At 38.0% G+C, this 15,940-nt stretch overlaps 1 protein-coding gene across 3 annotated transcripts in view; it reads left to right on the forward strand.

Annotated features, from left to right (window-relative positions):
• Window positions 1-15,940, forward strand: part of ESR2 (estrogen receptor 2) — a 46,848-nt gene that overhangs the window by 21,523 nt on the left and 9,385 nt on the right. For all 3 annotated transcript variants that reach the window (XM_019615940.2, XM_010712017.3, XM_010712016.3), the window contains 3 exons: window positions 481-656; window positions 3,235-3,351; window positions 12,586-12,876. In XM_019615940.2, coding sequence (XP_019471485.1) covers window positions 481-656; window positions 3,235-3,351; window positions 12,586-12,876 — 584 coding nt within the window. The remainder of the gene's footprint in view (window positions 1-480; window positions 657-3,234; window positions 3,352-12,585; window positions 12,877-15,940) is intronic.

A 15,940-nucleotide genomic window follows, 5' to 3' on the forward strand; every position in this document is an offset into this window, starting at 1 on the left:
TTCCTTTCCTCTTTCTGTTTGTTTACTTGGATCTTAGTGTCAAAAGTTGGTTTTCTTTCATGTTTTTTTTTGTTCTAATGTTGAGTTCCAAAGAATAATTCCAATAAGTTGGAACAACTTGGTGCACTTCAGAAGTGCATCTTATTAATTTATGCAGAGCAATACGTATTTTTCTAATATATGAAAGCATTTTATATATTATTATTATATATATTATATATATTATTATATATATTATATATTTATTATATTATTATATATTTATATATTATTATTATCCTTGTATTCTTATCTCCTTTTATTCATCATTTCCACTGTTATGGTAATCAGCACTGGTGGTCACCTTGAACAGAAATCTAACGTTTTGAGCTGCTTGTTCACATCTCGTGTGAAAAATAATGAAATCCTTTCCTAGATTTACATAGCTATAATGGGATTGAATTCATTTTTTCCTTTTATAACATTTTTCTTCTCTATCAGAGAGACATTAAAAAGAAGACCTAATGGTGACGACTGTACAAGCCCAATTGCAAGTAATCCTGGCTCAAAAAGAGACTCCCACTTCTGCGCAGTCTGCAGTGACTATGCTTCAGGATATCACTATGGAGTCTGGTCATGTGAAGGCTGTAAAGCATTTTTTAAAAGAAGTATTCAAGGTAGGAAAATCAGCTTTTGATGATTTAGCTTGAGTAAGTTTTTCATATGATCAGAGACTGCAACAATTGCTCTGGTAGTGTGTTGATCTAAAATTCTGGTGTGCAGTGCTGCATGTGTAAGAACAATGTATGATTTGATTGCTTTGTCTTTTGGTTCTTCTGTCATAAACATCTGGAAACATTACAAAGCAGGCAACTCATTTCTTTAGAGAGGAGGTGGAGCATGTGTCATGGGAGAATCCTGCAGCAATGGCCTCAGTGGGATGGGACTGCACACCTATGAATCTGATTTCATTGTTGTGTTGCAAAGTAGATGCAGTAATTGTGAATTTGTTATAGTAGATGCAGAGTAGGTACTTCTCACAAGCAAAATTTTTGGACGAACTATTCCTAACAAGAGTGTATTGTTTGGAACTACTGAGTCATAGCATATAACATCTACGTCCATGGTTGCTACAGGCTACAGGCAGTGAACTTATGCACTGTATTACAGCTTAGTATCACATCTGCTTCTTATCCTTGGTTCTGGTCATCATTTCCGGAGGCTTCATGGTAGAAACTTAATCCAATTGACATTGAATGCTAACTACAGATACCAACACAAACTTCTATTGTTCTTTGTTCTGTAATGTTCTCTTCCTCTGCTGCATGAGGCTTTCAACAGTCTTGAGGTATTTTCTTTTGGCTCAGTGTGGCAGAGTTGGTGTCACCATTAGAATCAAACTTAAAACTAGTTTGCCTTTCCAATTTATTGTGCAAGTTCTGTGCAGGTGAATAACAATTTCTACAAATTTGTGAAAGTTCTTTCGACTTTTTAAAATAATTGAAGATAACTTTGTCTCCAGTTATCACAAATGGAGACTGAATTTAGTCTCAAAGTGTTTTCTGTCAGGAAAATTATTTGCCTGCTCTGTGCTGATCACATGTGCTGTGGTCATGAACAAGTTGCCTACTGTGTTCCTTTGTACACCTTAATGTACCCTGTCAGGTAATATTTGTTTGTAATTCAAATAAGTGACAGTTCTCGGCATAAAACGCTATTGAGTGTTCAGTTGCAACCACTGTTATGAAGGATGCTGCTTATAAAAATCAAAAAGTTATGGACCACCTGGAGCCAAGCATTTAGCTTTTGGCCTATGGTAGGCCCAGAATTGAAATTAAACGTTATGACTGGGCAATGTGTGTGGTCTCCTGCTTGTCTACGTTGGTCGTATATCAGTTCCATATCTCTGAACATCTGCCTTCAAAATAAATGATCTCAAGGACATGGGAGTTTTAAACCACTTTATGCTCCTTTGTGCATGGGTTATAGAGCAGCAGAGAGCTGCTTCTTCCTTTCCCCCTGTGTTGTGTGAAGAGTGATAAACAGTAATTTGTTTTTCAGTTGTATCTACCAGAAGGAAATGGGACAAACTGTAACCTGATCTCTTCTTTTTAAGACTCTGTTGGTTCAAAAATTCAAGGTTAAAATTATTTTAATTTTGCAAGGAAATGATCACAATGGTTCAGTTAAATAATTACTCTTGGGGACGTGAACTCTTAGACTTGCTCATGAATCAAGGCAAAACACAAAACCAAACAAACAAGCAAAACACAAAACCAAACAAACAACCACCCTACTTGTAGTCTGCTTTATCTTTGGTCCATTCTTAATGTTTAAAAAAAACCCAAAACTTACAGAAACAACCTGAGAGAAAGGAAATTAAGAAATGTAAATTATTGAATATTTTTGTATTCTTTGGTGATAACTGCAAGAGAGATCTACAGTGTTTGGCAACAGGTAGTTTGGTTGCATTTAGATCAACTTCATAGTCAGGTCCAGCTTATAGGAATAAACTTTCAAACCAGTTTATCGTTTAATTAGATACAACAATGTCTAAAAAGAGATTCTGAGGAGAAGTGGGGTGAGATCTGCGAGTAGGGAAGACAGCTAGTGCAAACCAAATATAAACTTGTTGAAAATACGAAAGTATGTTGAAAAGTATGAAAGTTATACCTTGTGGTTATGATTTTCTTTGTTTTGTACAGTATGCATTAATTTATGCCAGTCTTCTTTCTCAGGCTTTTAATTTCAAAATAACAACAATCACAATAACTTCTATCAGGGTCAGTTCTCCAAAGGCTTCTTCGTTCCTGGGACTCGCCGAGCTGGAGAGAGAGTTCAGTAAATAGAGGTGTAGTTTACTTAAATCTTTGCAGACTGAGGTTGTGTGCACTGCTATTTCCAAGTGTGCTGAGGACAAATTCTGCTCTCTGCCATCTGTAGAAACCCAATATACAGTAAGATGTTCTGGACTGGGAGCAAATTTCCACAAGAGTGTATGTCTCATTTTCAGTAATGTGTTGGTGTTATAAGATGCTTGGTTATCTAACAGTCAACAGTAAAAGCTGATCTTTCTGGTTGCATTTTAAGGCGATAGATCAATGATTTCAGTACAGGACAAACATGTGATTTTGCATTGTTTAAATTAATGGAGCTTAGATAAGAAGTAGATGAGATGCTTAAAATCCCCGATTTGGGAAATAGCCAAGAGAGATTGGTGAAGATGTTAAATTTTTCTCCTTTACTCTGCTGCAGGACATAACGATTACATCTGCCCAGCTACCAATCAATGCACGATAGACAAAAACAGGCGCAAAAGCTGCCAGGCATGCCGGCTACGGAAATGCTATGAAGTGGGAATGATGAAATGTGGTGAGTTCTGTGTGTCGGTGTTGCTTACTTGGAATTTGTTGCCTTCAGTCAGTTCTGTACAGCTTCCCCCCCCCCCAACCAATCCCCAGAATTCTAAAAAGGCACGAGAAGGCAATTAGAGCAAGATTTAAGCAAGTTTTGTAGGTAGGAATGCACCAACAGCAGGAAGAGACTGAATTTTTCTGAATTTAACCTGTGGGAAGGAGCAGGGAGTAAATTACATGCAGGAAAATCATTGTTCCTTCGCTGAGCTCTGTAAATGAAGCTTATTTGCATGCTATATTCTGCAGAATGGGAACCAAGAATGCTTCTGCCTGAGCCTCAAGTCAAACTGAAATCCTTTCTAATGTGGGGGTAAATGAGCCTGTACTATGCCCTATGGTTGAATGCAATGAAACAGCAGCAATGCTGCATCTGAGCCTGCTTTCAGTGGTGACAAAGAATGAAAAGGGAGAAGTAGGAGTGAGACTAACATCTTTGTGAAGCTACTGCTGAAAACTCTCAGCTTCCAAAAGCTATCAGTTTGGGATCACTAACTCCCAAACTTAGTGATCTAGAAGAAGTTTTTTGCATTTATTAGGTCTCAGTGGGTTAATCAAATGATGACTTGTCCAGTGTCCCCATTTTTAATCCTGTAAAGTCTTGGCATCTACAACACCCAATAGCAAGAAGTTCTTCAGCTTGACTGCATGTCTTGTAAAGAACAAGTCATCCATTTTCCAGGCACTTTCTGTGGGGGCTTTACCTGCTTATAGAGAGTTAGGAGGTACTTCTCTTTTTTTCTTGTTGTTGCTTCTCACGGGCTTCTTTCATGTGATGACTTCCCGTTCTTTCTCAAGAGAAGCAGTGAACTTGAACTATCCCTGTTTATCATTGCACTATTCAGCCTTTTGTTTTACACCCCTCTACTTACTTCTGTTTCTTCACTATTCGAGTTTTAAAGGTTACTTTTAAGAAGAAAATCCCTTAAAAGGTGTTTCAATATCTAAAGTACTTTTATAGTCAAGGTTTATCGTTCTTGTAGTTTTCCCAATGTTCATGATAGAAATAGGCTGGGAAAACATTACTTACTAGCATGGAAGGGACAAGGTCATCGCACCTGGTCCTTGTTGATTAGCAGGCATGCATATCATTTCATCTCATTTAATGCAGACACCTATTTCTATTTCAAAGCTCACCTCTGTTTTTACCCTCCCACCGCTTTGATCTGAAGGCTGTTTGCAGAATGTTATTCCTTTCATCAGGAACATTCTTCTGAATTCCATCCAGTATTTATTGCCAAATGTTTAATGCCCGTTCATTCTTGTGGCAGCACTGTCTTGTGGCTTAGAGGCTCTTTTCTTTATTGTTAACGCTCTGGTTGTATTTATGGACTACAGTCATATCCCCTCACAGCTTTTGTTTTATTAGACTATATAAACCAAGTAATCTCCTTGTAAAACAGTCTACTGAAAGATTTTGGAAATTAGGGTAGTTTGTCCCATAAAAATCTCCAGGATGGACTAATGCATTTTGCACTTTGATGACAAGAATTGTAGACGGTATTCCTGTGAGCTCTCTTCACTGTAGTAGCATTAAAACATGGCTATGTCTGCAGGAGGTATTTTCTGCATGCAGCCCAGGATGCTGTTTGCCTTTTCCGTGGTTGTATCATACTCACAGTTTGTAATCATTCAGCGAGCTGTTATGATTGTAGCCTCCTTGTTCAATTCTAGCTGATAACTCCCAGCTTAGAGCCACAACTTCAATTGTTCCTCGTGTTGTGTTTGTACTTCTGAGGTACATATAATGTCTGTTACTCAAAGCAGCTAGTTCTTTCTTATTTTATTCTTCACTGATGTATCTCACCTTTATTGGGTGTTTTTTGTTCATGTGGTCTTAGCTACTTTTGCTGACTGTATCCAGAAAGGATAACTTTGCAAAAAGGATACCTTTTGAAACTTTACTTTCTGAATAGCACTGCTGTCTCTTGTTCAACTGTATGACTGAGAATTTTATTGTGTCTCTCTGAGAGTGTTTTCTACCAAGCTTCAGCTTTGGAGGGCTTCTGAAAAAGTTGATTCTACTGTGGCATAAGGTGAAACTCCACAATACTTCCTTCAAATGAATCCTTTTATCCTAATTGTCCAGGAAGTCCTGACTTTGATTAGACCTCACAGACACTAAGGTGTTACAAGTAACATTATGAATGTTTATGGAACATTAATGACACTTTAGAACTCATTTATGTACAAATATATTAGATATGTCTATTATATCTGATACATTAAATATAATATGTAATGGGAGTTATATTTTAAAAATAATTCAGTAGCATTGAAACTTGAGAATTTTGAGAATTAAATTTGAGAACCATAAGAAGTTAATTAAAAAAGAAAGAAGAGCTCTAAAAATTGCACGCCTGATAATTGAAACTGAATTATCTGAATTCCCTGATGAGTTAAGAGACACCAATGTGTAAAGCTGATGCACAGGGACATGGTGGTCCCATTATTTGACAGATGTTTAAACCAGACAAATTTAAAAAGTGTATTTCTTGCATGAAACACAAATGACATTTCCTGCAGATCAGAATGATTATCTTCCATGTTTTTTTCTTCTTAGAGCAATGCTTTATTACCACTTTTATGCCATAGAAAACCATAAAAGTGTACGTTTTCTTTTTAATGAAGACTTTTCCCTAGTCTCTGTACTTCTCCCAGGTCACTTAGTGAATGCATTGGTTCACTTCTGCTGAAACCTTGGATAGGATGAAATAGTTTGTCAGTGCATATTTGCTTGAGAAGACTTGTTATCCAGCAGAAGTGGCAGAAGAGCCTCAATTACCACTTTGCTGGTTTATGAAAACACATCATAAATTCTATGCTGTTTGCATCAAACTTTTCAATCCTAATTTTGTGTAGTATAAATAGCCACCTTGAGGAAAATGTGTTTCTCTGTGTGTATTGTATATGTTTCTGTGTGTAAATGTACTTGGATAGTATATGTTATTTTTAATACAATAGGAGAAAGTAGGAAAGTTTTCCTTTGGAGTTTCCTGGCTTGAAGAATCTTGAATGTCATTGCATTCGTAAATGTAGAGAAGTCAACCTGACAATCCACAGGTATTTCTGCAGAGCCTGGCTTGGAGGTTCTTCATATTAAGGTGATAATGGATTTTCTAACAGAGTATTTATCATATTGCTGGAAGCACAGGGTCTTAGACACTGTATCTGTAAATTTCTCTGTAGGAAGCCTGTGTTGCCTACTGTTCTAATCAAGAAAACTACCACTAAATTTTGGCATTAGGAGTGATAGTAGAAAACTAATTGCAAAGAAAGCACTGTCATTAGGAAGAAGGAAAACAGAATTACTACAAATATATTAAAAGTAGATTCTGCCCTGAAGACTTGAATAAAATAGATCAGGATAAAAGAGATCTGCTCTTAGAACTTTCTGATGTTCACCTAGGGATCCTGAAATGGTCTGAACTGTTTACCCAAGGTAAAGAAAGAAGAGGGGAGTTGCTTTATCATTTTGTTATAGCCACCCTCTGTGCAAATATGCTGGTGCTTTTTCTTTTTTTTTGCTTCCCGAGGCTAAAATAAACATTCTTTGGTAAGAAGTCTTCAGTATCCTGTTGTTCCTGTTAGAATAGACTTAATTCTTCCAAAGACAGAGTTCTGTTTTGCCACCTCCCTGACGAAACAAGAACGCTGATGATTCATATTAGAAGGTAATGGCTAGGTACTGCCTCTGAGTACTGGTACTATTCCTTCAGTTTATGGAAAGAAAAGCAGATTTCTGTGTGATATGAATTCTGAAGTTCAGAACTTAGTTCTCTTTTTCTCCTCTATTTGCCTGCTGCTTGCAGATTCTGGATAGCTCTATATAGCACAAATACTGTAAACAATTTTTCATATAGCAAGTACACGGAGAAAAATGTTTCACGGCGTTCTCTGGACATGAAATGTATTAATTGTAGTTCAGCTGTTTTGGAAATTACAGTAATTTCATCCCTTGTTCTCATACGTTCTTGGCTGATAGCAGCATCTTTGTCAGGCCTCCTCTATGAATACAGACATACTCACCAGAACATTTGCATTTCCTTTCAAAGGTTACTTATGTGATAATGATTTACTGATAAAAGCTTGCTCTCAAACATTACTGAACTGACTAGTTACATAAGCAGTTGTCAGGGACCAAAATCAACGTTAAGAGCAACATGCCCAATCGTATACTGCCAGTAATTCCTGTTTGCAGTTTGTCCATAGGTGAGTGAAAAAGTTCTTTCTAAGGATTTAACATAGAATATCCCAAGTCAGAGCAGTCCTATAAGGATCATAAAGTCCAACCTCTGTCTCCACACAGGATCACTCGAAATCCAAACCCTACATCTGAGAGCATTGTACAAACTCTCCTTGAGCTCCTGCAGCTTGGGGCTGTGCCCATTGCCCTAGGGAGCCAATGCCATGAGCACTGCTCTCTGGTGAAGAACCTTTTTCTGATATCCAGCCTGACCCTCCACTACCTACGGGGAGCTGTAGGCCACCGTGAGATCTCCCCTCGGCCACTTCTGCTCTGAGCTGAGCAAAACCAGTGACTTCTTTCAGTGTGTTTTATTTTTTATATTCTTGCAATCATTCACCCGTGTGACATGATGCTGTAACTCGAGGTCTTGCCCTTAGTCTAGTGTTCTCAACTGAATGCGGCTATTTTCTTGTGCAAATAATTGCTCTAAATAAGAGGAGAGCAGTAGGAAGAATGAGAGATTTGATCATCTTATACACTATTCCAATTTCCTGAATTACCTTTATTTGAATGAATATTAGCTATAAAGTGTATTTACGGAGTTTGTGGCAATTTCAGTAATAGTCTGTAATCTTGGAAACTTTAAGTGTTTTAATGCTGTGCTTTTACACAGCATTTTGATTCATATCTCTATATACTGAAGCTAAACATTAAGCTTCTCTATAATTATTTCTTCATACAGATTTATCAGCACACATGCCTTTTGGATGCTAACAAGTGTACAGGCAAAATTTTTCAGTCCTGTCTAAACCTCACATTTAAATAGGAAGCACAAAAATTCCTTTACATTGCTTAAATGTTGCATTAATAGGAAAATCTGCTACTACTTAATGTGTCCATTGACTGGCAAGCTTAAATGTTGCTTTCTTAGCTGTGTAATCTTACAACTCTCGTTTTTTTTCCTACATATCAGCTGAGTAAATTTAAATGTGGAAATAAATAATTTTTCCTTTAATTATGGATGAGTTGTGTTTTATGCACACTGCTCAGCAAATTAGACTTTGCTTTGAAAATATGCGGCAATTTAAAATTATATTTTGTTCCCCTCCCTTTTTTATTTTCTATTTCACACCTTCCTTTTTTTTTAATTTAAATTTTATTTTAATTTTCCTTTTCAAAAGATCTGAGGACATGATCAGAGCATATTGAGTCCCATAGCACTGGGTTCTCTTCAGTACCAGGAACTGAACTAGGATCGATCAACAGGTTGCAAGTTCTTGCCTGAGCTCATGTCACTTATGATGTATGTCCAATTTACTGGGATTTCTTCCTCGTTGTGTCACCAGATGTCTCCTTATCTCACGAGCTCCCCTTTCAGCCAGTAGCTTTTCTGGTCCCTTCAGCCAACTGCACTACTCTTCCATATATTTAATTCAAAGGCTGCTCTTCTTCATGCATTTTCTATTTGGGGGATTCGCATTTCCAACAGGTATTGAAGGTTGCATGTGATGGAGAAGCTGTTATTTTCTAAGATCCCAAGAAAATTCATCCTCCACAGTGTGTCTCCCTATGGCTTTCAATCTGCTCTGTTTTTCTTGTTGTGTCCTTCAAGGTGCCCATTTTCCAAACACTTCAGCAAGGCACTGCTTCCTGCTTTCATTCAGCTCTCTCTTGGTGATTATGCTCTCTAACATGCACATTTGTATGGAAGTCAGAGCCATGGATTTCTCTAAACAGAGCACTCCGATACCTTGGTGCTTCTTCATTCTGCCTCCAGTTGTACTTTTGTTTCAGCTTCTTAGCACACTGTTGACCTTTCTTCTTTGTTCTTCCTGAAGGAAAATATTTACATACTTTCTGTGTGACTTCAGAACAGTCTGCAGGCCCCTGTGCTATTGGATTGTTTTTCTGCAGCTGACGAAGTGCATTCGGACTTTCCTCTTGACTTTTGTGTGTTAGTCCAAAAATGAGACCTAGCAAAGTTCACTGCATCTTCCACGCACGTGTGTAGAAATAAGTCTCTGCCTCACTGTCCTTTGACTTTCTCAAGAAGAAAAGAATTTGTCCAGAAAGATGAAGAAACTGATTGTGACTTGTGTGGTTTTACAAGTAAAACTTTTTTTTTCTCTTTTGATTGTCATAATCAAGGTTGATTTTGTAAATGTACCATGAGATAATGCCTTCAGTTCTGTCTCTGCTGGTATGTTATCCTTTCCTGCTCAGCTTCTCTGGCAGCGTCTAACTAGATTTCATTCAGCTAAACTAGGACTGTGTAGTTCTGCAAATCCCTGATTATTTTCCTTCAATACAACGTTTGTGTAAATGTCCTGCCAGTACTCAAGCCATTTCGTCCTACTCCTTCTCAGGATACAAAACCGCCCTTTCCCACAGTGAATTTAGAAACCAGTACTTCCAACTGGTTCCAAACACTGCTCCAGATGCTTCATTCCGCTTGGATTCCTCCATGCCAGAGAACTGTTCCATGAACCAGCTTTGTCTGTCTTCTCCAACCTCATCTGCTTCCAGGTAGTGGGCGTTCTCCAATATTCAGACCTTCTTTACAATTCCTTTTTACATCTGATGCGATTTACTGAATAGGCAGCAAGTGAGGTTTGTGACAATGTGTAGTTGAAAGTTCCACACCTGTAAAGTCAAGGCAGACTTGTTAGTCCTTAGCCAGTCTTTTTGATGCCTTCAGGTTATACCTGACTGGCTTCTACATCTCGTCCTTCTCACAGGTTGACTCAAATGGTGCTTGACAGCTGCTGAAGACAAGACAGGATTGTGATCTGACAAGCCACATCATCTGGGAACATCCACCACTGAGAGTCTGCATTCACCCAACATCTAATTTAGCAATAGCATCTGAGATTGGGTTTTTGTGTGTGCGTGCTTTTACCCCTTTTTGTTTTTAATTTGGCTAATGTGTGAACTCTTACTTTGCTAAATGAAACTCAGAGCCAGAATTGCATTGCCTCATTAGAATTTAGACAACTCACGTTCTATGTAACTGATAGATGTGGATGAGGAATGATAAGAATTGCTGAGTCCAGTAGCTTGATAGAAGGGAAACTGCAACATTACTGTGTCTGCTAACAGCAAACACGAGGAGCTGTTGCCATTAACAAAAACGCAATACTATATCCACAGCCAGCCATGCTAATTGGCAGAACACCACATCTAGCACTTATGCAAATACAAGTGGTGGCACATATATGGTTTTATACAATATGTACCCCTCCAGTATCTGGTTTTAAATGCTCTGCCTGTCAGGGAGCTGGCCCCTCCTTCCCTAGGCCACTGGAACCAGTGTCTGATACTCAGCCCTTCTCTCACGCATCAGTGTTATCAGTAGCTGGCCTTTGGTTTCTGTGATCTTCCATGTGTCTTTTTCACAAATTCTCTTGCTGATATGCGCGCATGCAAATGGGTCTCTGGCAACTGGTCCAAACCCACGGCCCTACTGGTAGGTGACAAACAAATCCTCTGGTATGGCTAGAGGTTGGCTTAGAACTTCTGGTCGTTACAAGAGAACTGAAAAGCCTTTCTTGCTGACTTATTTGGTGGGTGTCATTTCCAGACCACGGGCTGGTCATTGTTCTTTGATAGCCATGAGATTAGTGAGGGTGCTGGTTGGGATTTTTCCACCTTTGTTATTCATCTACTCCTTTTTCTTCATGTACTTTATGAAATACATAAAGAATAATAAAGAAGAACCACATTCTGTGGCTCTGATGTTGCTTTGGACAGCACACCAAAAAGGCTTAATTAGCTGTAGTATTGTCAAGATAGCAGCACTACATGAAAGGATGCTTTTGTGTAGTTTATGGGACTGAAACAAAATGAGACAAAAAAAAAAAAACAACCAATTTCTGTGCTTTTGGACTCCATGGCTTCTGCTAATAGAATAATAAATGTTGATCTGATGTAGATTTATGCTACCGCTGGCATTTATGTATATATGAAAATTCAGTGTTTGAATATCATGTCAGTAAAGGTGTTGGCTAGCACAAAAAATTGTCTTTTGAAAGATGTAGAGGAAAATTTCTCAGATGTTGAAAATATTAACTGCTGAAGAATTCAAGCCTATGAATCTGTTTAGTAACTTAATATTTAAATAACTTGATTTTTTTTTAATGTTATGAAAACTTGCATGTTAGTTACTGCCAAAGTTTATTTATAAGTAAACAAAAAAGGTGCAAGGCAAACAGACATCATGGATGAGCACTGCATCAGATGCCCACTGTTTTTAAACCTCTTTCCATGTTTTCACTGTTTTTTTAAGCCTCTTTCCATGGCTGCTCTTCAAGAATAGGTTACAGTGATCCCACCAATAATACTGATAGGCAGAGAATGTTTTGACGTTGTCTTAACGAACAGTAAAAAATCATTCTGATAATTTAAGGCCTTTGTAAAAGGACTGCTCTGTGAAAGAGAAATAGTATTCTGCATGTGTAACTCCAAAGTGGGGGCTTGCTCTGTCTAGTTGTAGATACCCGAATTCACTTTGGGGAAACTCCTGCTGGCTTAAGTGGACATATGGAGAAGACAGGTTACCTTTCAGTAGGTCCCTAGCTGAGCATCGAGCTAGCAGTGAGGCCCAGCTGTGCTTCTGGCTGAGATATTTACTTATGGCTCAAACTTTAGATTTTTTTTTTCCTAAATAACATTTAAAAGCAAATTTATTAGCAGAATTAAACAGGTTTCATTAGTTGCATTTGAAGACTTGATTTATCTCTTTTTGATGTCAATGGGATTTTCTCAGGGACTTGTAAAGTAGATTCAAAAATAAACATTGCTTTCAGTTATTTTTTCTTCAGGAGGCTCCACTGAAGCAAAGTCATTCGGTCAATGCCGAATGCCTTAGAAAGTCTGAAACTTGATGTTTAATGTTAGAACATCCGCTAGCGTGGGGCTTTTCTCCTCCTCCCCAAACATTTGGTTTTGTACAATGCAACAGCGAGAGAAACGTATTTCAATGCGATTGTGTACCTCTTGTGTCAGGCTCAAGAAGAGAACGTTGTGGGTATCGAATCCTGCGCCGCCATCGTAATTCGGAGGATTGCATGGGCAAAACCAGGAAGTACAATGAGGCTGCAACCCGTGTAAAAGAGATCCTCCTCAGCACGGTCAGTCCAGAACAGTTTGTTTTAACTCTGCTTGAAGCTGAGCCTCCCAATGTGTTGGTGAGTCGTCCTAGCAAACCATTCACCGAGGCCTCCATGATGATGTCCCTGACAAAACTGGCAGACAAAGAGCTGGTTCACATGATTGGCTGGGCCAAAAAAATTCCTGGTAAGAATTTCAATCTCTTTTTTATCTATTTCTTTTGATGCCTTAATGGCATAGTGCTGTAAATGCGTAGTGTGAAAGTCTTACAGCAGTAATGGACAAATTATTGCTCTCAGAGCTTCACTTGGGAGCATTTTGAATCAGAAGACAGCCTTGCACATAATTTGATATCTGTTGTTAGCCAAGTACTTGTTCAGGTTGCTAAAAAGCATAGTTGATGTTACCTGTTATTTTTATCTCATCAGCTTTAAATGCCTGGTTAATCTGATTAAGTCCATTAAAATGTGTAGACAGCTATTGGAAAAAAACAAAACAAAACAGACCAACACAAATGGTTTCCTTAAAATCTAATAAAGGCTTTGTATTGAAGTTGATGAAAACTGCTTTGCAGCCAAGAACTGAGTCTCCACAACTACTTCAGCTGACATAATTGGTACATGAGAGAATCAGATTAAGAGGTACACTGTATCGATCTCAGAATTATTGTGTGTTTTCCTTCAAACCAAAAATTAACATGAATGGTTTGGGCTGTTGGTCATGCAAAGAGCATTCACTGAATTACAATTACATGTGTTGCCTTGAACGTAGCTGCTCTCTGAAGCATCCACGGATGTGTTATTCTTTAACTTTGTATGCAGTGCTCTGCTGGAAGTGAGCCCTACCGCTGCATGTACCTTGCACAGCTGATGTGCTCTGCATTGCACCTAGCAGTCCTAAGCCTTGTTCATCTGCACTGCACCTCATGGCTGAGGGACTGCATCTCCTCATTGCAGAATGCCCTGGTTAAGTGTCTGTGTTGAATGGTACAGGTGTGATAGTTCTCAGGTGTGCAAATTCCAGGTTGGGTGCTGGGAAGGAGATACTAGCACTGCATGAGCACCTGAAACCGTGCTAGCTATTTGTAAGGGGATGTTCCTGTTAACATGGATTGTTTTAAACTGAGTGCAATTAAGCAATATTTGAAAGGAAAAAATAAAGTAACTTCTCTAATTGCAGATTCATTTCTGGTTTTACTTTTAATTGTCAGATTAAAAATGAAAATGGCAACAAGAGAAACCATGACCACAGCCAAAAATGATGTATTATTCAATATATGTATTATTTAAAATGTTGTATTTTAAACATTAAAGGAAAATCAGTTTCTGAACGAACTCCACTTTTGACATTGCTTACTTTTAGCTTGTCTTCAATGTACGTCAGTAGTAAAACCTTTTTCTTGACAGTAAGAGAATTGTATGAAGAAAGCCTGTTGAGGCGATCAAAGTCCTTCAAAACAGTTCCTGGGAATGTTTACACTTTATCATGTGTGTTTGTTTTTTGTGATCACTCATGTTACGCAGAACAGAAATAAATGCTGTTTTAGAAAAATGCCAAAAATAGATGTGAAGTGCAATATGTTCCCAGTTACAAATAACATCACAGTATAAGGTGGCTTTTACAGCATCTTCTTGAACGTGGATTGATTTCTTCCTTTAAAGTAAATAAGGTGATGAAGCTCGGCCCGTAGGATTTCAGTTTGCAAATTCTTCCCTTGAAGAATCCATGAAAAAAAAATTCTTGACTAATGGCCCAGTGAGCACTAATTTTACAATACTTTTAATATATTTCTCTTCTAAATTAGTAGATGGATATTACTTCGATGGTCATCCTTAAGTAAAAGTAAATCTTTTTATTCTTTTCTTCTTATCTTAGTGCTATATGTGCTATATTTTGATAGAGGTTTGTCTGAAGAGGAAATCTAAGTCTGTTTTTTTTCCTTTACTTAATTTTTAATTTTTAATGACCTTCTTTTATTATGAGTCTCACTCTTTGAGTATATTTTTAGTATACAGTCAGCTTGTTGGATTGAATTTTTCTGTTACTCATAAAAGTAGAAGACAACACCTGGATTGTTATTTTTTTTTCTCATGACTTCCACTGATAACATCAAATTAAAATCATTGGGTATAACATAGCTTCTATAATTGCCTTTGACTCGGTTGACCTAGTTTAAGAGAGCTGAAGGGAGCTCATGGCTGTACTCACATGGCTAAAAGATGGAATGTTATCATGATATTGAAGTTTGGGTTCAGTATGGAACATAGTTGTTGGCCAGTATGATATCTTTGGGTAGCTACTGCATACCCAGAAGAAGATGGTTTTTTTCTCTTGTGTTTTTTTTTTTTTCCTGTGCTATTATGGCAGTATATTTTAGTAATTTATATTGAAGGATTAGCTATAGAGCACAGAATTTAAAGGACAGGTTCTACAGCTACAGAAAAATGAGCAATTCAATGTACTCTGCAGCAAATGAGAAGGGTCTTAAGATACTTCAGATTCTGCAATAGAAGCTGTCATGCTAATGTGCTATCCTCAACCTTTAAACACAATTGCTACAAAGAGGAAAGGAATAGTCCTAATAGCAGCACTCGATGTTCATAAATCATACTGTTGGTAATGCATATTTAGCAGGTGCCATCTGGGATACATCTGAATCTCTAATTACCTTTACACTGAAAACTGGGACTTGGTCTGACAACTCTACTGGGATTTGTTTTTCAACTCCTTAACTTGTTGTTTATGGTGGAGAAATCAGTGCACGCCTCTGTAACTGTTGACTTAAATAAACCCCTGAAATGTCTTTGAGCTGTTGTTTCCCAGGAAACCATCCCTGTCGGTTGATCCTATTCACACTTCCATGGGTATTTTTCTAAAAGCGCTTTTTAAATTATGAGAGTTTGGGTCTGGCAGATAATCTGCCATTGGCTGTGAGTTCTGTAGTAAATTCTTCGACAGTGAAATCCGTGAGGGAAAGCACAGCTTGTGGGCTCCTGTTTTCTCATCTTGGAGTAAAGGAGTAAGGCACTCAGTTTGAAGGCAGCACTTTCAGCGATGCAAAGAGAGAGTTTGCATTACCCAGCTTATGTTAACCTGGGGATGTCACCGACTGTCTTCCAGGGCAGTACTTTAATGAGCTGAAAATGTATGAAACGTTTATATAAATTACTGGGAGCAGATTTCATGACAGCACAAATGTATGGTGCACGTTTGAGACGTCAGAGAACTGTCCAAAAAGATCTACAGGAAA

Source organism: Meleagris gallopavo, chromosome 5 (genome assembly GCF_000146605.3).
Source record: "Meleagris gallopavo isolate NT-WF06-2002-E0010 breed Aviagen turkey brand Nicholas breeding stock chromosome 5, Turkey_5.1, whole genome shotgun sequence".
Classification (NCBI taxonomy): domain Eukaryota; kingdom Metazoa; phylum Chordata; class Aves; order Galliformes; family Phasianidae; genus Meleagris; species Meleagris gallopavo.